At 31.9% G+C, this 22,798-nt stretch overlaps 2 protein-coding genes across 3 annotated transcripts; one reads left to right on the plus strand and one right to left on the minus strand.

Annotated features, from left to right (window-relative positions):
* Positions 1-1,138: 1,138 nt before the first annotated feature.
* On the minus strand, positions 1,139-16,933 carry LOC140437441 (uncharacterized). 2 transcript variants are annotated; one of them, XM_072526978.1, is made up of 3 exons: positions 16,677-16,933; positions 16,497-16,622; positions 1,139-3,134 (listed from the first exon to the last, which is right to left on the minus strand). In XM_072526978.1, exons 1-3 carry the CDS (start codon positions 16,795-16,797, stop codon positions 1,684-1,686), a joined length of 1,698 nt encoding a protein of 565 aa, XP_072383079.1. In that variant the 5' UTR covers positions 16,798-16,933; the 3' UTR covers positions 1,139-1,683. The 2 variants fall into 2 exon arrangements, with proteins under 2 accessions (XP_072383079.1, XP_072383087.1); XM_072526986.1 differs by having other exon boundaries at positions 16,497-16,613; positions 16,677-16,929.
* Positions 16,934-17,190: 257 nt separating this feature from the next.
* Positions 17,191-20,611, plus strand: LOC140437455 (uncharacterized). The gene is made up of 4 exons (XM_072526998.1): positions 17,191-17,392; positions 17,452-17,568; positions 17,628-17,874; positions 18,475-20,611. Exons 1-4 carry the CDS (start codon positions 17,314-17,316, stop codon positions 20,207-20,209), a joined length of 2,178 nt encoding a protein of 725 aa, XP_072383099.1. The 5' UTR covers positions 17,191-17,313; the 3' UTR covers positions 20,210-20,611.
* Positions 20,612-22,798: the final 2,187 nt, after the last annotated feature.

Raw genomic sequence — 22,798 nt, forward strand, 5'->3', positions numbered from 1 at the left:
TTGGGGCGATGCATTAGCTGAGGCAACACCTGCAGTGTGGGCGAGTTGTGTTAACCATACTGAAAAATTAATTCAGGACGACTGGGCAAATATACATAGGTGACATATGATGAAAATGAAAGTAGGATTATCATCGATTTGGCGGAAGATTCCAATGATGAAGACAGTTCCAGTGAAGACGCTGACTGATTAGCTAATTAATCAAGGTCAGTACGTTGTAAGAGTTCAGAATTCGCTACAGTGCTTAAAACTTAAAAAATCTGTATCATTTTTTAATTAAAGTGGGTTAAAATTAAAATGTACTTTTCGTTATATCCTGTCCTATTGTACTGCAAGCTAGAAAAATACTTCTTCGCAATTTATACGTATATTCCGTTATTAGAAATTTAATGAAAAATAATTTATAATTTTCTTTTATAACTATTATTTCGTTTGACATGCTACATTTTGCTCCGCCACTGGAGGAGGTAAACGAATCGAGCTTAGACAAGGACAGACAGATGAAACAACTTATTGCAAGTGTTTTTACACGCACACGCCAAGAAAGATGAAAACGATTATATACCTGTATGACACCACTCGTTTGGATCAATAGTGGGGAAAATATGAAGCGATGTTTGAATTAACGTCGGTTAAATTGATAAAGAATAAGGCGCAATATTTAAATATGTTGGTGTTACCGGTATTATTACCGAAAATCATATGATTTTATCATGCGGAATATATACCGTCCTTTTCTCCTGTGACGAGCCGTATGACAAATGATGTAATGTAAAGTCGACTTAAAAGAGGAACTGATTGAGACCAAAATGAGAGAGCATATGTTAAGATGGTTAGGGCATGTTCAACGTTAATCCCCCAATACGAAATGCTGATTTGCCAGTTCCTGAGGGAGATACTTAAGACAGGACATGCCGATAAAAGAAATTGATATTGGCATGCTCCGAAATAAAAACTTAGGGAGAAATGTAATTAGGAAAGCGACCCCGTATTAGGATAAAGACAATGATAATAATTACTGTACATACTAATATGCAGTATTATTACTAAAAACTGTTTGTTTCCACGGTTATTTAATAGTTGACAGGTTTTGTATGCAAGTTTTGGGGAATATAATGAAACACGTTTATTACTTTGATACATTTATTATTTTTCAAATACAATTTTTCATCTAAGAATTCTGAAAATAGAGAATAAAACTGGATGACATTCTTTCATTACGAAAAAATATAATCATCAAGAACAAAATGAATCCCAGTTTTTAAAGTGATTTGCATGACACTTTTAAGATTTTTCTACAGTATGTATTGTTTCAAGTAACCTGTTTGAAAGAATATTGTAAAACAAACTTCACGCTGTTAAGGTTTATCTCCAGTGTGAATTTGTATATGTTTATCCAAAGTGGCTTTAGAAGTAAACGGCTTACAACAAATTTCGCACTTGTAAGGTTTTTCTCCAGTGTGTGTTATTAAATGTTTTTTCAAAAGATCTTTCAAAAGGAATTGTTTAAAACAAATTTTGCACTTGAGTGTGTTTTCCAGTCTGCACTGCCATATGTGTCTTTAAACAACTTTTTATTGCAAACTGCTTAAAAAAAAATTTCGCACTTGTGAGGTTTTTCTGCAGTGTGCCTTCTCATATGTATTTTAAACCATTTTTTATTGCCAACTGCTTAAAACAAATTTAGCACTTGTAGGGTTTTTCTACAGTGTGGACAGTCATGTGTCTCTTTAAACAACTTTTTGCTGCAAACTGTTTAAAACAAATTTCACACTTGTAAGGTTTTTCCACAGTGTGCACTGCCATATGTGTCTTTAAATAACTTTTTATTGCAAACTGCTTGAAACAAATTTCGCACTTGTGAGGTTTTTCTCCAGTGTGCATTGTCATATGTATCTTTAAATAACTTTTTATTGCAAACTGCTTGAAACAAATTTCGCACTTATAAGGTTTTTCCCCAGTGTGCACTGCCATATGTGTCTTTAAATAACTTTTTTTTGCAAACTGCTTGAAACAAATTTCGCACTTGTGAGGTTTTTCCCCAGTGTGCACTGCCATATGTGTTTTTAAATAACTTTTTATTGCAAACTGCTTGAAACAAATTTCGCACTTGTAAGGTTCTTCTCCAGTGTGCATTGTCATATGTGTCTTAAAATAACTATTTGTTGCGAACTGCTTAAGACAAATTTCGCACTTATAAGGTTTTTCCCCAGTGTGCACTGCCATATGTGTTTTTAAATAACTTTTTATTGCAAACGGCTTGAAACAAATTTCGCACTTGTAAGGTTCTTCTCCAGTGTGCATTGTCATATGTGTCTTAAAATAACTATTTGTTGCGAACTGCTTAAGACAAATTTCGCACTTATAAGGTTTTTCCCCAGTGTGCACTGCCATATGTGTTTTTAAATAACTTTTTATTGCAAACTGCTTAAAACAAATTTCGCACTTGTAAGGTTTTTCTCCAGTGTGCACTCTCATATGTATTTTTAAATAACCTTTTACTGTAAACTGCTTAAAACAAATTTCACACTTGTATAGGTTTTCCCCAGTGTGCAATCTCATATGACGTTTGAGAATGCCAGCTTCAGAAAATGGCTTAAAACAAATTTCACACCGGTAATGACCAGTGTGAATTCTCAAGTGGCCTTTCAAAACATCTATTCGAGAAAACTGCGTAAAACAAATTTCACACCTGTAAGGCTTTTCTCCAGTGTGTACTCTCAAATGTTTTTTTAATCTACTTGATGTAGGAAACTGTTTAATACAAATTTCGCACTTGTGCGGTTTTTCTCCAGTGTGCATTCTCAAATGTTCTTTCAAAGAAAATGTATAGGTAAACTGTTTAAAACAAATTTCGCACTTGTAAGGTTTTTCTCCGGTGTGTGTCCTCGAATGTATTTTCAGATTAGCTTCTTGAGAAAACTGCTTAAAGCAAATTTCGCAATTGTAATGATTTTCTCCAGTGTGCAACCTCAAATGTTTCTTCAAAGCACGTTTTGCAGAAAACTGCTTAAAACAAATTTCACATTTAAATGTTCTCTTTTTAACAGGTCGGCCTACACGTTGTTGTTTATTACATGAACGTACCGATATTGTTTTCATTGTTTCTGAAGTATTCTCTTCTTCGAGTAAGCCTAAAATAAAAAACAAAATATATATTTTTTTAATTTAAAGAAAAATGTAATGCAATATAACATAAAATTTTAAAAATCCAGTAAAAATTGACTAAAATTCGCTAAATTTGGCATAATTTAAATTAGATGATTTTCGATAAATTTGATCGATTGAAATGTTATTAATGACGGCTATTAACGAAATGATATACTTTCAATAAACACAAATTAAACTTGCATGCACAACAACCAAATTTAAATTTGAACTATATTTTTTTCAAAAACTATTAATCGTAGGTATTAAAAATCAATTATACCTTTGAAAGGTAATTTAATGAGTATTATTATTATTATTATACAATGATATCGAGCAAAAGCAGAGTTACTAAACTAAATAATATTATATAAAATATATTTTCTAACAAAGTAAAAATAAAAATAATATCCAAGACAATTAGTTCTTAGAAACAGTTCTTACAATAATAGCAAATTATAAAGTATACATAAAATTACAGAATGTATTCTAATGAAGAGAACACATAAAATATATTCTTATAGTTTTAACAGTTTTTATAAAAAAAATTACACATATTTTACAACGTTATCACAAGATTAGGTACAATATTCAGTTAGTTTATACTATTCCAGTAGTTATACTTTTCCAGTTGTCAAAAACTATTTTTCTCTATTTCCAATAGCGCTACAGCCTACAAATCGAGCCTTGGCCTCCTCCAAAATATGCCTCTAACCTTGCCGGTCCCGCCACGATCTTCTCCAGGTTCTCACGTCTAGCAAATACTGCGCGTCCGCTGCCACTTCATCATCCCTCCGTTCGGCTCGCGGAGATAAGAATACGGCCGAGGCGATTTTCCCTGCCTGTCGTAAGAGTCGACTATTGAGAAGGAATGAAGAGGTGGAGAGCCGTCATTTGAGGTGTCGGGTTTGTAGAAACGCACGCAGGGCGCTTCGGCGTTACGGTCACCGGTCTACATTCCTAGTATCCGAGACGAGCATCTCATGGGACCACTCTACTCTCATTCCACAGAACCAGGTGAGGTTGAACGTGCTGCGTACCTGACACGCCCTTTCCCCATTAAGGGAGTGGGGTTACGTCACGTAAAAAAGTTTGATGTTCCCAAAAATCCTCATAAGAATTAAATAAGTAGATATGACGTCGCCTATTTCTCGTCTATGAGTTAATAGAGACAACATGAGTTTCTTAGTCGGGTTTCATAGTTTAATCTTCTATAATTAAAAGATAGCTTAAGTAGCTGTACATTGTACTCCTAATAAATTAATGTCCCTTTGCAAAATGTGGTGACCAAACTGACACTGCAAATTACAAGTGAGGTCTGATATGACTTTTGTAGAGTTTCAAAAACAAGTCTTGAAACATTCTATAAAAAGTTTTTTTTATAGAATGTTTTTTTTTTGCTTTTTGAAAAGACCAACTTATTGTTTGGTTGACTGTAACACCAAAATAATTGTGTACCGATTTCAGAGGAACTCCAACCCAAAAATATGTTATATGTGGATTATTATATCCATATGGAACGATCAAACACTTATGCATATTTATTGAAATAGCCATTTCATGCTCCACTCTGATAACTGATTAGGATAACTTCAAATCGTCGGCATATGAATGTAATGTTCTAGTTTCAGCATTAATTTTTGTATAGGTACATTATCAAATGCACGGGAAAAATCTATATCTTCTTTTTCATGTGCCTGTTCTATTATCATACATTGGCTATACTAATTTTGTTGACAGCTGTACGCACGGTACAGAAATACGACGTCGTCACCCAACACTGAGGAGTAGGCAGACCTCTTCCATATGGAAGACTTCGAGACCCGAGCACTATCCACATCAATGCTCAAACCCACATGTTGGCTACGATATGTTGACGATACATTCGTCATTTGGCCCCATGGCAGGGATGCTTTGGTGTCTTTCCAAACCCATCTGAATGGTATACATCCTAGTATCCAGTTCACGATGGAGGTAGAAACTGATTCATCCCTACCGTTTCTCGATGTTTTCATAAAGAAACACCAATCCCAAGATTTTCATTACTCTGTCTATCGAAAACCCACACATACCAATCGTTACTTGCATGCCAACTCTCACCACCCACCTTCACAAATTAATTCAGTCATTAATACTCTTGTATCCAGATCAATACGCCTTTCCGATAATGCAAGTAGATCCGCTGAGCTTTCTTGTTTAAAACAAGCCCTCATCCAAAATGGCTACCGCGAAAATCACATCAATAGGAGCATCCACAGACATCAATCTCCCACTCAATCTCAATCCAAAGACTCAGACCCTTATCATACGAAAGCGTTTCTTCCTTACATCAAAGGTGTCACTGACAAAATCGACAAAATTCTTAAACCAAGAGGAATAAAAACAATATTTACCCCCCAACAAAAACTTTCATCTCTTGTTCGATCAATCAAAGACAATATTCCAAATGAACAGCACGGAGTTTATGAAATTCCTTGTGCAGACTGTCCCCGATCCTATATAGGCCAAACAAATCGTAGAATTCAAAATAGGATTTATGAACATTCCATTTCTGTTCGCAATTCCGATTCAATTTCAGCTCTCGGTCAACACCATCTTCATACAGGTCACAAAATTGATTTCGAAAACTCCAGAATCATAGCCCCCATCCGCTTTTATAAACCAAGAATTATCCGAGAAGCCATAGAAATAGAAAAAAGACCAAATTGCCTTAATAAAAGAGATGACGCCATACGGTTACCTTCTACATGGAGACCTCTCATAAACAAAATATCGCCCCCTCCATCTTCGAATCAAAATCCCACTGTCGGAAATGTTCGCGCCAACTCTCGCGCCAATCCCCACCCTAACCCCCACCTAGGCCACGTCACCATCGACGGTATAAATGAACCGTCCCCTGGTCCCAGTCGTAGTAGTGAACTAGTGAGTGAACTAGAAGTGACTAGTGAGTGTAGTAGTGTCTGGGGGCTCGGGAGACTGAGACCTCGGAAGCCCTGAAGAAGACAACAGAGAGGATGTCGAAAGCTCGGCAAAATGGATATCGACGCGGTTCAACCCGGAAGACTGGTGAGTTTAATATTAATTTTTATAATAATATTAACCTTAGCTCTAAGTTTAATATATATATATATATATATATATATATATATATATATATATATATATATATATATATATAGTTATGATGTTTTATTTGTGAATGATGAGCAATGAGTGTTTTTAATAATATATATATATATATATATATATATATATATATATATATATATATATATATATATATATATATATATAGGGTTTTTATCGCGGTTCTCAAAGAATTAGTTTGTAAGCACTTTTTTAAATTATCTTTATTATATCTATTATGAAGCACACATATATATCTAACATAACCAATGCAAAATTTAAAATAAACTATCTTTAAATTGAAATTCTTATGAAACTAATTAAATTATATAGACAATGTAAAATTTAAACAAACTATCTTTAAAATTGAAATAATTATGACACTAACTAAATTATATTAACAAAATTTTGTACCTTTCTTTCACTGAATGCCTAAATGAAAATGTTCTCCAAAATAAAGATTTTAATCACCACTTAATGTCTTCGTTCTCAGCTTCGGTTATCCTTGTTTTTGTGATTATTACTTTTTCCAATTATCAGCTTCCATCAATTTAAAATATTTTTCTTCTTAACAGCATTTATAGTTATTCTTCTTTTCAATATACCAACATCCAATCACCAAATATATTATATAATTTTAATTTTCAATTAATACTTTCTTCCATTATCCAATTACCATTTTTACATAACATAATTTTTAATCTTCAATAATATTATCTTTATACTGTTTATTAATCTTCATTGAACTTATTATATTGAACATCTGGACCTTCTGACTGACTATCTTGAACTTACTGAACAATTGACTTCACTAACTAAATGTGTCTATCTTCTAACTAACGTTCTTACTAACTGACTGGCCATTTTGAATCCAAATCACCAGGTATTTATATCTTTTTCCATGTTCCAGAATCATCTGGCAAGAAATCATATTCGAATTGTTCTATATGATTGTTCTCGAAAAAGTATATGTTCTGGTTATGTCCATTTCACAGACATAACCATATTCGAGAACGTTCTACCGTAAACAATAAAATTCTGTATTCTAGAGAATTCTTTACTATTCTATCGAGAATTTTATCGACATTTAGGCTTTTCAGATCAGAATATAAACTTAAATCAGTAACTTAAACACTCTAATTTAATAAAATACACATTTTAAACAACATATAACCCTACTTTATATTCGTAATAATTATTTAAAATGTCATTTAAGTGTATAGTTGGCTGCCCATGCACATGGCTCACTTAAATATATTTACAACATTATAATTATTAAAACAAAACTTTTCACACTTATTATATGCTAATTTCTTACGAATACCCTCATATAAATAATTTTTATAAAATTCTCCAGTATATAACTTATAAATTATTTTCTTTAAACACCAATCATCTCAATATATATATATATATATATATATATATATATATATATATATATATATATATATATATATATATATATATATATATATATATATATATATATATATATATATATATATATTGTTCGGAAAGATTTCCGCGGTTAGTACAATTAAACTTAGAGCTAAGATTAATATTATTATAAAAATTAATATTAAACTCACCAGTCTTCCGGGTTGAACCGCGTCGATATCCATTTTGCCGAGCTTTCGACATCCTCTCTGATGTCTTCTTCAGGGCTTCCGAGGTCTCAGTCTCCCGAGCCCCCAGACACTACTACACTCACTAGTCACTTCTAGTTCACTCACTAGTTCACTACTACGACTGGGACCAGGGGACGGTTCATTTATACCGTCGATGGTGACGTGGCCTAGGTGGGGGTTAGGGTGGGGATTGGCGCGAGAGTTGGCGCGAACATTTCCGACAGTGGGATTTTGATTCGAAGATGGAGGGGCGATATTTTGTTTATGAGAGGTCTCCATGTAGAAGGTAACCGTATGGCGTCATCTCTTTTATTAAGGCAATTTGGTCTTTTTTCTATTTCTATGGCTTCTCGGATAATTCTTGGTTTATAAAAGCGGATGGGGGCTATGGTTCTGGAGTTTTCGAAATCAATTTTGTGACCTGTATGAAGATGGTGTTGACCGAGAGCTGAAATTGAATCGGAATTGCGAACAGAAATGGAATGTTCATAAATCCTATTTTGAATTTTACGATTTGTTTGGCCTATATAGGATCGGGGACAGTCTGCACAAGGAATTTCATAAACTCCGTGCTGTTCGTTTGGAATATTGTCTTTGATTGATCGAACAAGAGATGAAAGTTTTTGTTGGGGGGTAAATATTGTTTTTATTCCTCTTGGTTTAAGAATTTTGTCGATTTTGTCAGTGACACCTTTGATGTAAGGAAGAAACGCTTTCGTATGATAAGGGTCTGAGTCTTTGGATTGAGATTGAGTGGGAGATTGATGTCCGTGGATGCTCCTATTGATGTGATTTTCGCGGTAGCCATTTTGGATGAGGGCTTGTTTTAAACAAGAAAGCTCAGCGGATCTGCTTGCATCATCGGAAAGGCGTATTGATCTGGATACAAGAGTATTAATGACTGAATTAATTTGTGAAGGTGGGTGGTGAGAGTTGGCATGCAAGTAACGATTGGTATGTGTGGGTTTTCGATAGACAGAGTAATGAAAACCTTGGGATTGGTGTTTCTTTATGAAAACATCGAGAAACGGTAGGGATGAATCAGTTTCTACCTCCATCGTGAACTGGATACTAGGATGTATACCATTCAGATGGGTTTGGAAAGACACCAAAGCATCCCTGCCATGGGGCCAAATGACGAATGTATCGGCAACATATCGTAGCCAACATGTGGGTTTGAGCATTGATGTGGATAGTGCTCGGGTCTCGAAGTCTTCCATAAAGATATTGGCAATCACTGGAGATAGAGGGGAGCCCATTGGGGCACCATTTATTTGTCTGTAGAATTGATTTTGGAAGATGAAATAGGTGTTGGACATACAATGTTTAATGAGAGATAAGTGGTCTTGTTGGATACTGTACTTAGTTTTCAGAATGTTTAGAGTTTCATCTATAGGAATGTTTGTAAAAAGTGAGACAATATCGAAACTTACTAGAATGTCTGACGGTGATATAGGGTACTGTTTAAGAAGTTCGATGAAATGAAAAGAGTTTTTGACGAAGGATGAAGCATTTTCGGCGAAAGGTTGTAGAGTTTTGGCCAAATACTTGGCCAATGGTTGTGTAGGGCAGTTGTATGCACTGATTGAATCTCCCACTCAATCTCAATCCAAAGACTCAGACCCTTATCATACGAAAGCGTTTCTTCCTTACATCAAAGGTGTCACTGACAAAATCGACAAAATTCTTAAACCAAGAGGAATAAAAACAATATTTACCCCCCAACAAAAACTTTCATCTCTTGTTCGATCAATCAAAGACAATATTCCAAACGAACAGCACGGAGTTTATGAAATTCCTTGTGCAGACTGTCCCCGATCCTATATAGGCCAAACAAATCGTAGAATTCAAAATAGGATTTATGAACATTCCATTTCTGTTCGCAATTCCGATTCAATTTCAGCTCTCGGTCAACACCATCTTCATACAGGTCACAAAATTGATTTCGAAAACTCCAGAACCATAGCCCCCATCCGCTTTTATAAACCAAGAATTATCCGAGAAGCCATAGAAATAGAAAAAAGACCAAATTGCCTTAATAAAAGAGATGACGCCATACGGTTACCTTCTACATGGAGACCTCTCATAAACAAAATATCGCCCCCTCCATCTTCGAATCAAAATCCCACTGTCGGAAATGTTCGCGCCAACTCTCGCGCCAATCCCCACCCTAACCCCCACCTAGGCCACGTCACCATCGACGGTATAAATGAACCGTCCCCTGGTCCCAGTCGTAGTAGTGAACTAGTGAGTGAACTAGAAGTGACTAGTGAGTGTAGTAGTGTCTGGGGGCTCGGGAGACTGAGACCTCGGAAGCCCTGAAGAAGACATCAGAGAGGATGTCGAAAGCTCGGCAAAATGGATATCGACGCGGTTCAACCCGGAAGACTGGTGAGTTTAATATTAATTTTTATAATAATATTAATCTTAGCTCTAAGTTTAATATATATATAGAAAAGGATAATGCGAGTGAATAATAAAAGTAAAATGTAATGGCATGTCTCGCAAAACAGAAAACTAAGAAAAATGTATTTAAAAGAAGAAACATTTATTTATAAGTAACAAAAAATACATTAGTAGTTTCTCCATCTTTTCATGGAGAGAAATCCGGAGCTTAGAAAATATTGTAACGCCCTTAGCTGACATTATACCATTTATCAGAGATTTTAAAGAAAAATAAATTTTGGGGTTTTGGCCAGTTGGATAATTTTCAAAAGACATTCATAAGGAGATAGAGGTGTTTTGAAAAGATATCAGTTTGGTGAATAGAAACAGTTTTTCTTATTTTATTCCTAGAATTAAAGAACACGTTAGGAACATCTGATCTGTATGTTTGGATTTTTACAATTTAGATGTCATAATTTGGATCTGTTAGAAAATTTTATTCATTTTTATATAGCAGGTATATAAATTTTGTATGGATAAAGTATATTGATGTATTTTACATTTGATATTTATGTGTATTTTTGTTATTCCTTTTGGTCCTCTTACTTGTAAAGACAACAACAGATATACTGAGCCACTAGAATACAGCCTGAGACAAATTGAATTTATTTATTTTCAACGGGCTGCTGCCCAATAAGATTAACAATGTTTAAAATGTATACAATCAAACAAAAAAATATAAGTATAAATATCACAAACCTAATCACATAATTTAGTTTTACACATCAAAATGATGATTACCTATTCCACAGCCACTCAAGGTCACTGGAAGGTCAGATAATAGAACAAGTGATGGAGTTTAAATATCTAGGCATCACATTATCTAGCTTATCTAGCTACAGAAAGCTCGAAACAGAAGTGGAAGATCAAGTGAATAGCGCAAACAGAGCAGCAGCTTGCTTAAATGAAACAATATGGAGAAATAAAAATATCGGGAAAGAAACGAAAGGCAGAATTTACAAAACAGTCATCAAACCAATAATGACATATGCGGCAGAAACAAGACCTGATACAGAAAGGACAAAAAGGATGTTATAAACAGCATAGATGAAAACACTTACAGTTCCCCAATAGGAAGACCACGGAAACAATGGAACCACAACTTACTGGAGGCACATTGAAAAACAGAGTCATGTCTATATAAAAGAAAGAAGAAGAAGAAGAAATTGGTATACAGGCATTCATACATTGACTACAGGATGTTGAAATGCAACATTTGTAATGAAGTATTTAATAGAAGAAGTTTATTGATTCAAAAATAGGGAAAGCCCTAATACATACAAAATTAATCAATTTATAACATTATAATATGTTAAAAATAAAAATTACACTTAAAATATAGTATCTACACTTATTAAAAAATATAAAACAATAATATATAACATAAAACATGACAACAAAACAACTACCTAACTATTGGTGCTTTTAATATGGTCCATTAATTTGCTTTTAAACATTTGTATAGATGAACAACTTTTAACTCTTTGAGGAAGCTTATTAAAAAGATCAAAACCCTTAAACAACAAAGAGTTTCTTGAAGCCGTCCTTTTTGTTTTCACAATGTGTAAATTGCACTTACCTCGAGTAGGGTAATTGTGAATATCACAATTCCGTGTAATAAACTCACAAAAGTATAGGTGTATATCTGTTTCCACCAATAATGATTCTCATTCCACGATTTTGTAATTTTTGCAACTGGGCCGATTGATTTAAATTGAAGAGAAAAATAACTGACGAGCAAAAATCGAAGTGAGGTTGAATAATCGCATTAAAAACTGTAATTTTAGTTAAAGTTGACAAATTCTTAGATATTCTTGAAAAAAAGTATAATTTTTTAGAAATCTTTTTTAATAGGTAATTAAAATGGTCAATAAAAGACAATAAATTATCCAATTTAAAACCAAGGTACTTAATTGTTGTAATGATTTCTATTTTGTCATTGTCAATTTGAAGATTAATAGTATTAATATCAATATTTGAGTATTTGTATTTCATTGTTATTATCATAGCCTTTGTCTTTAACACATTTAACTTTAGTTTGTTGATCTTTAAATATTTATTAACAGACTGCAAGTTCATTTTAGATACAGCATTTTCTAGGTTTGAATCAAAACATGCAAGTAGGGTGTCATCTGCATACAAATTAAAGAAATCACATTTAACAAACAAGTTTATATCATTTAAATACAATATAAATAAAAGGGGTCCTAAGACACTACCTTGAGGTACCCCAATATTAACACTAATTGCAGAAGAAGTAATATCATCAATCCTCACTTGTTGCTTTCTATTCAATAAGTAATCTTTAAACCATTCAAGAACATTTCCTCCAATACCATAGCCTTCTAATTTAGTGAGAAGTATATAACGATCAATAGTTTCAAACGCTCTTTTTAAATCAAGGAATACTACTACTACATAATTATTATTGTCTAATTCAGACCTGAATTTACAAAGTGAAAGTTGCAGTGCAGTTTCACATGAATACTTTTTACGAAAACCTGACTGAGTATTCATTAAGATTTCATTTTTATCAATGTGATCCATGACTTGATCATATACTACCAATTCTAATAATTTCTCAATGGGCGGAAGTATATTTATAGGTCTAAATTCATCCTCCTTAATAGTATTATTAACTTTTGGTATTGGAACAACTGTACTGATTTTTTGATGATCTAAGAGAAGTATTTATAAAATTTAAGATAACGTGACCACAAGTTACAAAAAACTCTTTTAATATTTTGGAGTTTAGTATTTCATTAATGTTACTTCTATTATCTAACGATTTAACCATGACTGCCAAGTCGCTCAGTGACAGTAACCGAAATTCATGTATACTAGGATACAAATTCTGATTATCATAACTCCATAGTTCTTCAGAGTCGATAGTTTCAACAATTTGCTGAATACTAGAGACGAAATACTCACCAAACTGACGCACCATTTCAACTTTGTCACTCAGAATGCATAACTGATTCTGGACCTTAAATTCAATGCGATAAGGGAATTTTTGACAATTATTGTTAATTAGTGTTTTTAGCGTTTTCCACATAAGTCTAGAGTTATTTTTATACCTATCGATTTTATCAATATAATATTGTTCTTTTTTTGCTTTTAACATATTAACTACTACATTTCTTGCTCTTTTAAAATCCTCCCATTTGGCATTTCTATCATTTATGTTAGCAGTTTTAAAAGCTTTGTATAATTTGTCCCTAATTTTAATTTTACTATTAACTTCGTTATCAAACCATGGTATGTTACTTTTGATCTGACATATTTGAATAGGTGCTATTTTATTTATGACAGACTGACTGTTTGATAAAATTTCATTGTAAATAGTATTGACATCAGTACAATCTAAATCCCAATCACAAGAAAGTAAATTCATTTGGATTTGATATATTTTTTCCTCGTTCAGACATTTGTAACGTTTACTAGATACATTAAAATTTTGAAAGCTATTACTAAAACTGACCGATATTATTGAATGATCACTCAACTTGGGAGTTGAATGAACAAAACAAGTAACCAGATCATTATTAACAAGAACATAATCAATTAAGGTTTCACTAAAATTCGTAATTCTAGTAGGTTCTGTTACTAACTGCTTAATGCCACATTGTAAAAACATTGCTTTAATTTTCTGAGTGTAGAAGCTAGTACTTAAAAAATCCAAATTAAAATCACCAATTAAAATACAATTGACATTACTTTTAAATAATTCATCAAAAATATGCTCTAAGTTATCTAAAAATACTGCATCAGAACTAGAAGGTGAATGATACATGCCACCCAAAACAATCTTGTAAGAACCAATATCTACTTTAATAAATTTACACCAAAAATTATCTTCTTTAACAAAAGTTTTAGCGGCAGTACACTTAAGGTTATCCTGAACATATAGTACAACACCCCCCGTAGATCGTTTAGATGAATTGCAGCATATCACCTTATACCCACACAAAGCAATTTCAGAATCTTCAATTTCACTTGTAACTCGAGCTTCGCTAACCACTAATATTTTAGGACAATAACACAGCAGACTTAACTTGATTTGATCCATTTTGTTTAACAAGCTCTGTGCATTTAAATATAAAAACATCAATATTAAATAATATACTAGGGCTACTTACTAGTTTTTTTGAGATAACATTACGTCTTTTTTCACTATTGTAGGCTTATTATTAATGAATTTGATTGTTTTAGAATTATCACCTTTCTTAACCATATCATCTAATTGTAATTTGATTTTCTTGAAATACTCTTGCTGGGCTTTTGTTTGATCAAGGGAAATTCTGACATCGGGCACTTTAATTAATCTTTTATTTTTGACAACAGTTTTAGCATCTTCAGCTGTATTCAATACTACTTTAATGGGTCTTGTTCCGTTAGCAAATTTTCCCAATCTAAATAGTTTAATATTATTTTTGTTAATATTAAAATCAGTCAAAATATTTAGTACCGCTTGTTTGTCCTCTGCATTACGATCCGATTGATTATTTTTAACAGATTCATTAACATTAAATATAATTATATTGGAAGCCCTATTCTGCCTCTCCAGCATTTCGGAAATAATATCCTCCATATCTGGTGCAACAGATGCGACATTTTCCTTATGTAGAATTTTATTTATACTTTCCTTAAGCTCACTCACCTCTTTTAACAGAGCTGGTACCTTCTGAAATCCCACTTCACACTGTTCACAGAAAAACTTTAGTTTACGTTTCGTTTTCAACTGCATGCATTTAACTTCAGATGCTGTTAGATTACCACATTCCATACAAAGCACAGTTCTGCATCCATCACAAGCAAAAACTTGATTTAAGTCAAGTTGGTTTTTACACTCGGTGCATGTATCCATTTTATTTATTAAAATATAGAACAAATATAGAAAACTTCCTGGACTATAATCACAATCTCGGAACCACATAGCCTTATCAGCACTTATCAGTTTTTATTGTCACTATTTAATTTTATTTATCAACTTTTTGTAGTAAAGAAAGGATTCAACATCAAAGTTATTCAATTAAACAGCTAGTGACACTTAAAAGTTTCTAGAAATTTACTTATACACAATTTCAATTTTAACTTGCCAAAAAATTAGAAATTTTTGACCAGTTTAAACCATAAAACAACACACATTTATGGACCATAAAACAACACACATTTATGGAGCACATCAATTTTGTACATATTATATTTTACATTTACATTTAATAGACTGACTCATGTGGATATATTTTTAATGTTAAAAGCTGTGAAATTTAGACATTGCTTGCTCATCAGCACTAGGTTTAAGGGGTTTATTGTATTTTTTTCTTATTGTATTATTAATGCTTGTTTCTTTCATTCGTGTATTGTATTTTTTTTTGTCTTAAACACTTTACATGTACTTAATTATTATTAGTCTATAGTGTTTGTAAGGTGTCTGAATAAATAAATAAATAAATAAAATGAGAAAGTCATTAACGCAGATAACCAACAACCTATTTTATCCCAAATTTAAGCATACTGTAAAATCTTCAACAAAAAAATTAAAACAGATGTTTCAATTGCAGAAGAATGAGACATTTGCAAAACAATTGCAGAAGCCCATCTCAGGCAAGAAAAGTAGAATCGAAAAATGAGGTCAAAAGCTCACCTAAATCAACATCCAGAAACCCATCACATAGTCCTACTAAAAATACTAGTAGATATAGGTATCAAAGAAATGAATTTCACACAACTGACCAGAGAAAGGGCAAAGATACTCTGGAATCTAAAGTTGCTCATTTGAAATAGAAAAGTTAAGAGAACTGGTATCAATTTTCCAAGAGGAGTCTAATATAACTTGAAATAATTTAAATACTACTCAGTCTGATCTGGAATACAAATGCAAGAAATTGGTGAAGGAGAAGAATCTGTTAAATTAATAATTACAAGAATTCTAAGTTGTCTTAAACAAATGTTTATGGTGTGGTTTGAATGAATTTAAATATCTGTTGGTGTTGGTTGATTTCCTGTCTCCACAAATGCATGGATAAACCAAAGTAAAAAAGTTATTGACTATTAATTAAAAATAGGTGTTATCAATATTTAATGTTAATAAAATCAAAGCTATAAAAATATGTTTAATTTGCATATTTTTATCATTTATCTTACCTGAGATATATTCATCTGACTCATTCTTCAAGCAGTCCAGATCAAGAGAGGTGGATAATTGGCTCTCTATATATTTTAGATCACCTTCAGCAAACTCTTCCTTAATACCAGCTTTTACTGTTAGAGCTAATAAAATATGAATTAAGTATATCGCATTTTTTAATTAACCAATTGTATTACCTGCGTTAAAATCTGGTTCATTCTTCATGCAGCCAAGATCTATTGATGTGGAAAGCTTGCTTTCTGTATGTGTTTGGTCATATTCAACAGACTCTTCCTTAATTTCATTGTTAAATTCCATAGCTAGCAAATAAACTCCGAAAATATAAATTTACTAGGTTATAAAAATGGTTCAGTTCAACCACAGTAAACCAGAGAACAACCGAACACAGTTCAGTTCGATTATTGATTATTCTATGTCTAAACCATATAGTATACCAAAATTTGACAGCTAATAGCGCACTATGCACACTACCACAGGAGCGGCTAAAGACACAGTCATGCTCCCTGTTTTGCGCATGCGTGTTTTTCAATGTTGCCATTTTCGAGATAGTTTGATTTTGATTTTACCAATTTAGTTGTTGATTGACGGAGGAAGAGTTTTCGAATATAATTGTGTTTTTGCGTAATAATTTTAAACTTGGTGACCATGGCGATAACGTGTAAATATTGTCAAAAAGTATTTACTTTGCAAAGAAATTTAAACAGACATTTAAGAACAATACATTGTGACACAGAAAAAAACATTATTGCTTACGAATATGGTGTTCATGTAAACAAATGTTCCGAGGGTTGCAATCTCTCATTTATCAATATTATGCAATTAAGGGAGCATTTAACTCAAGTTCATAATACTCCTTTTTCTGAAGAAATTTTACATTTCAATAATGTAGAGGGTAAATTTCTAAATTGATTAAAAATAAGCTACTTTGGTTTGTTAATGGTTTTCTTCCAGATTTTGAAATGTGGTTAAATGAAATATCTAAAACAAAAAATCAGGAGTATGCTAAACGGACTACGGACAAAATAAGTGAGGAAATTGTTGTAACATATTATAACTGCAACAGAAGTGGTAAGATATTCTGGCTATAACGTATATGGTTTAGGTATTCTATAAATATATTTTTCTAGGTGTTAGTCAAGTAAAATTGTCCTCTAATAAACGAAAAAGAAAAATGAAAGTTCAAGGATCTTGCAAGCAAGGGATTGCTTGTACTAGTACAATTCAACTAAGAAAATATCTTAAAACAGGTCAGTGTGATGTCAAATATGTACCTGAACATTATGGTCATGTAACCGAACTCCAGCATTTAAGGATTTCACAATCCAATAAATTGGAGATTGCCGAAAAATTAGCTATGGCAGTTCCTGCATCAAAGTAAATATACTTATTTTCAAATAACCCATTTTTAGTTTTTATGTTATAAATTAATTTTGAAGGGAATACTTCTTATGGCTCGGTATGATGTTTTGTACGAGTCCGAAATCCTATTTAGCGTAAGTCTCGAAACACGTGTAGTAACCTTGCGGTATACCGTATAATATACATACATATACACTTATTACAGGATTATTAATATGTTTACCTGTATTACCTAATAAAATTATATAAAATTAAATTATAAATTATGAAGTTAAATCGAATTTAATCTAATCTAATATGATCTAATCAAATTAAACTATGTGGAGCAGTAAACGCAGTCCCAAATGGGAGTTTTTTGTTAGATGTTGCAGACATGTTTTTTAAGATATTTAGAAAAAATTGAATTTCGGACTTTTGTATCTTACTTTAGTCATCATACATTTATGAATATAGGTATATTATGAATATAGGTATATATATATATATATATATATATATATATATATATATATATATATATATATATATATATATATATCCAATATACACTGACCGATGTATTCACTTCTCTTTGCACATCCCAAGTGCCATGCTATTTTTTATTTATTGTTTTAGAATTCTGGAGTCTGTCAGGGAAAATATAGAACCATCACTGTTAAAAAGAAAGGATTTGCTGACAAGAAAAGATATTCATAATATAAAATGTACATATAATATCGATATTAACAGTGGAGTTAGACATTCCATTGATAGTGTGAGTGTTGGTTGTTGGGTCGAAGAATTTCAGAAAAAAGGATCTAATACTGTGTTTTATAAAAGTCAGGGAGCTGAACATGATTACTTAAATAAACATGATCTATGTTTAATTTTCATGAATTCAACTCAAGAATATATGTTAAAAACTTATGGTAATGGGGGTGTTATATGTGTTGATAGTACACATGGGCTTAACAGCTACGACTTCGAACTTACCACAATATTAGTAGTTGATGAATGGGGTGAAGGTTTTCCTACAGCCTGTTTATTTACAAACAGAAAAGATTCTGAAATTTTTAAATTCTTTTTTGATAAAATTAAAGAAAAGGTTGGAATTATCTCAGCTAGAACTTTCATGACGGATATAACAAATGTTTTTTATAATGCATGGTCTGCAAGTATGGGTGCTGTAACTTATCAGATATTTTGTTCCTGGCACGTTGAAAGAGCCTGGACATCTAATTTAAATAAAATTTCTGACAAAGAAAAACGAGAGAAGGTACATCTAGCTCTAAAAGTTATTCAAACTGAACTTAATGAAATTAATTTTCTTAAAGAAATACAGAATTTTGTAGATATGTTACAGAACGATCCAGATTTAATTATGTTTGGAAAATATTTTGTCGATAATTATATAAATAGATGTGAACAGTGGGCATATGTGTATCGTAAAACAGCAGGTGTCAACACAAACATGCATTTAGAGGCTATGCATAAGTGCATAAAATATTTTCAGCTAGATGGGAAAGTTGTTAAAAGGCTGGATAAGGGAGTGCATGCCGTTAATCTCTATATTAGAGACAAAATTATTGACCGCATGATCAAGCAAATAAAAGGAAAAGACACAAGTCATTTAAGAATTATTGAAAAGAGGCATGAAATGGCATTGAAAAGTTCTTTCCAAGTTAGTAATAATTATGAAAATGTTTGGCATGTAATAAATAATGGGCAGCAATATATTGTTTCTAAAAAACCAACACAAATTTTATCATGTTGTGAATTAAAGTGTGTTAAATGCAACATTTGTATTCACACATATCAATGTACTTGCATTGATTATTTTATAAAGGGAATCATGTGCAAACATATTCATTATATTGCTGTACCACAAAATAAAGGGGAAAATAATACTAAAGTAAATGTAATTCACTGTATTCCGAGTATCAGCAGCAGTACCATCAGCGAAACTGAATCACAACCAGGTACAAGTAGTATTGTTAGGGCTCACAAAGGACCAGATAAACGGGACTTACTTAAACAATGTGGCCAAGAGCTTACTGAACTTGATCTAACTCATGTTGATGATAGTATAGTAGAGCATGCTTTAAAAGTACACAGGAACAGCATAAATTTATTAAAAAGTAATTTACACCATGACGTTCAATCTGCTGCAGTTATAAATAATAAAGAACCAGCAAATAAGAAAATACGGAAGCAACAAAGCTTTTATTCTACTAAGAAAAAAAGAATGCTAAAAAAACCCAATATGCTAGGAAACAGTGAGTTGTCCTCAATGAAATCCGTTTTATTGTCAGAAAAATACATTTTAACAAACCCTTCTGATGAACATAATTATGTAAAAACTATGATATAATTTTATAATTATTAAACTGTGTATATATTTTAATAAAACTTTTTGTAAAAACGCTTTTTTTTAATTTATTTATATTATTGTATCTATCCTTACATTGATTTTAATTTATTCATTCGAATTTTCACTTGTACACATGGTAGGTGAAGTGTGTCTTTCAAGGGAAAGTTAAAATTTCATCAATTAGTTATCCAAATAAATCTTTCAGGCTTCCTATATATTTAGTAAACCTTCATATTAATATCTAATTGGATTACAGTCCCAAAAAGGAAAAATATAAAACTCAGCAATATTATTTCTACTTCAATTATAAACTTCGTACTGAGAGTCTGAGAAACGTGTTTTTGTTTTTGAAATCAAGGAAGTAAACATTAAACAATATAGTATATGAATCAAACAGCTGACATTTTAAATTTCCTGGAGATGTCAATGTCACAGAACAAATAACAATTGTTTTCTGTCCTGTGTCAATGTGTTATAACACGACAACGTTGTAAATAATTTGACTCATGCGCAAAGTAGAGAGCACCACTGTGTCTTTAGCCGCTCCTCACTACCACCGACCATCATACAGTTCACCTAATTTACAAACCGTTGCACGTCATCGGAGTCATAGCCCGTGACGTCACATGATACCAACACGAAATATTTAGGTGGTATAGTTCATCCCAAACCCTTCTTTCAGTGCGTCACAGTTTATCGAATTCTCTCTAACGCATTAAGCTAGAAGTGACAGAAAAAAACGTGAGTCTGTGATTATTATACATAGAACTTAGAAAATTATATTTCGTTCACGGGTATTTGCATATTAAAGCGAATTCTACTTGCGGATATATAATTGGTCGGAGTTTAGAATACGCTAAATAGATATCCAATCAATGATGCGCATAAATATAATTTGACGCAGATGGTCTCGATAGTGACAGTACTTTGACAATGTCAACTGATAAAATGATAATTGTTATTCCAGGATAGTATTTTTAGACATTTTACAGCGAAAATTTAATTTTGTATTTATTGTCATAAAAATATTTTAAATATGCCGAGATATACAGAGAATCAACAAAGACTAATATTAAAATTATTAAATTATTTTCAATTAGAAAAAGAGGCTGGGACAACTTTATTACCAGTTTCTGCCGTTCGTGAAGTAAGTTTTAAATTATTCTAAAAAATATTCATATTAGTAGTTTAAATACTAAATACATTTTAGCCATAGTGTTTGTAATAAATAATAATAAATACATAAATAAATGTTAGCTAATTAAGCACTTTCCTTGGAGTGTATAGAATAGGAATTATGACAAACTGTCGTTCCAATATAATGCACAATAAAAATTTTTATACAGGACTGGATCTCTAATATGTAAATTAAAAAAGAATTTGAATTCTTAAAGTTTTTACTCCACATTTTTAAAAAATAATATTTTCACATTTAGCCGATTACGATCCTTCAACTGTCAGATTTAACTAAAATGTCATGCAATAATTCTCGACATTCTTAAAATCCTATATGACGTCAAAATTAGTGACGCACTGAAAGAAGGTTTTGGGACAGACTGTAGGTGTGTTCTTTTTTAGAATCACTTTGCCGAGTACACTGGCATTACAGCCACTAGACATATTTTATTATATACGCGTAGAACTAATATTTAAAAATTTCTATTAATGTTAACTTAAAGAAATAGACAATAAACTCCATTCGCTTAGCTCGGACAAATTTTGACAGATTTATTGTCGGAAACCTACAACACAACAATTCCTACTTCTCAGTATTAATAGCTCAAGTATCCTGCTATTACAGACTTCTTTCTTTAAAAAAAGAAGAATTATTCTAAATAGTCGAAGTGTATACTAAACCCATCAAATTTTGGGTAGTATATATTTAAAAAATATATATTTAGTTGTTATAATTTAACATAACTATTTATTATATGGTGCAGATAAATAAATATTGATTGTCGGAAATTTGCAAAGTTCTATTTTATTTACTATTTAGTTTGTTTACTATTAATATTGGCTATGAGTAATGGTGCTTGGTTGTATAGTAATTTCCAGCCACATTTAGTCTGTCAAAAAGTAACTAACTTCGCAAAAAAATAATTACTAAATTCACTAGACAGTTCGGACTGGGATTAGCGAACCGAGTTTAATATGTTTCATTTAATTTGTATAAATGCATTATAAAGCGTTTTTATGAAGAACATTTGTTTGGAACACACTGTAACTGTAATCGTACGTGTTGACACTTTTTGTACTTTATTATTTTGAATTTTAAAGTGAATACCTCTTGTTTTATATTTTTACCTATTTAATAAAATCTGTTCTGTTTAGAACAAAATTAGTGTGTTTTATTTCAAAAATGTTACGTAAGAATTTAAATAGTCGTTGTAAAGAGTATAATAATAATTATGTGACTTATTTGATTTAAAATGGATTCAGGATTTTTTTATACTTTGGCAACTATGTTAACTTCGATCTCTGACGTGCAACGGTTTGTAAATTAGATGGACTGTATATATTCTTTATCTATGACCACCATGCTACCACCTAGCACCCAAGGTTAGTACTTAACATCTACTAACCTTGCCT

The sequence above is a fragment of the Diabrotica undecimpunctata genome, chromosome 1 (genome assembly GCF_040954645.1).
Source record: "Diabrotica undecimpunctata isolate CICGRU chromosome 1, icDiaUnde3, whole genome shotgun sequence".
NCBI classification, from domain to species: Eukaryota; Metazoa; Arthropoda; class Insecta; order Coleoptera; family Chrysomelidae; genus Diabrotica; species Diabrotica undecimpunctata.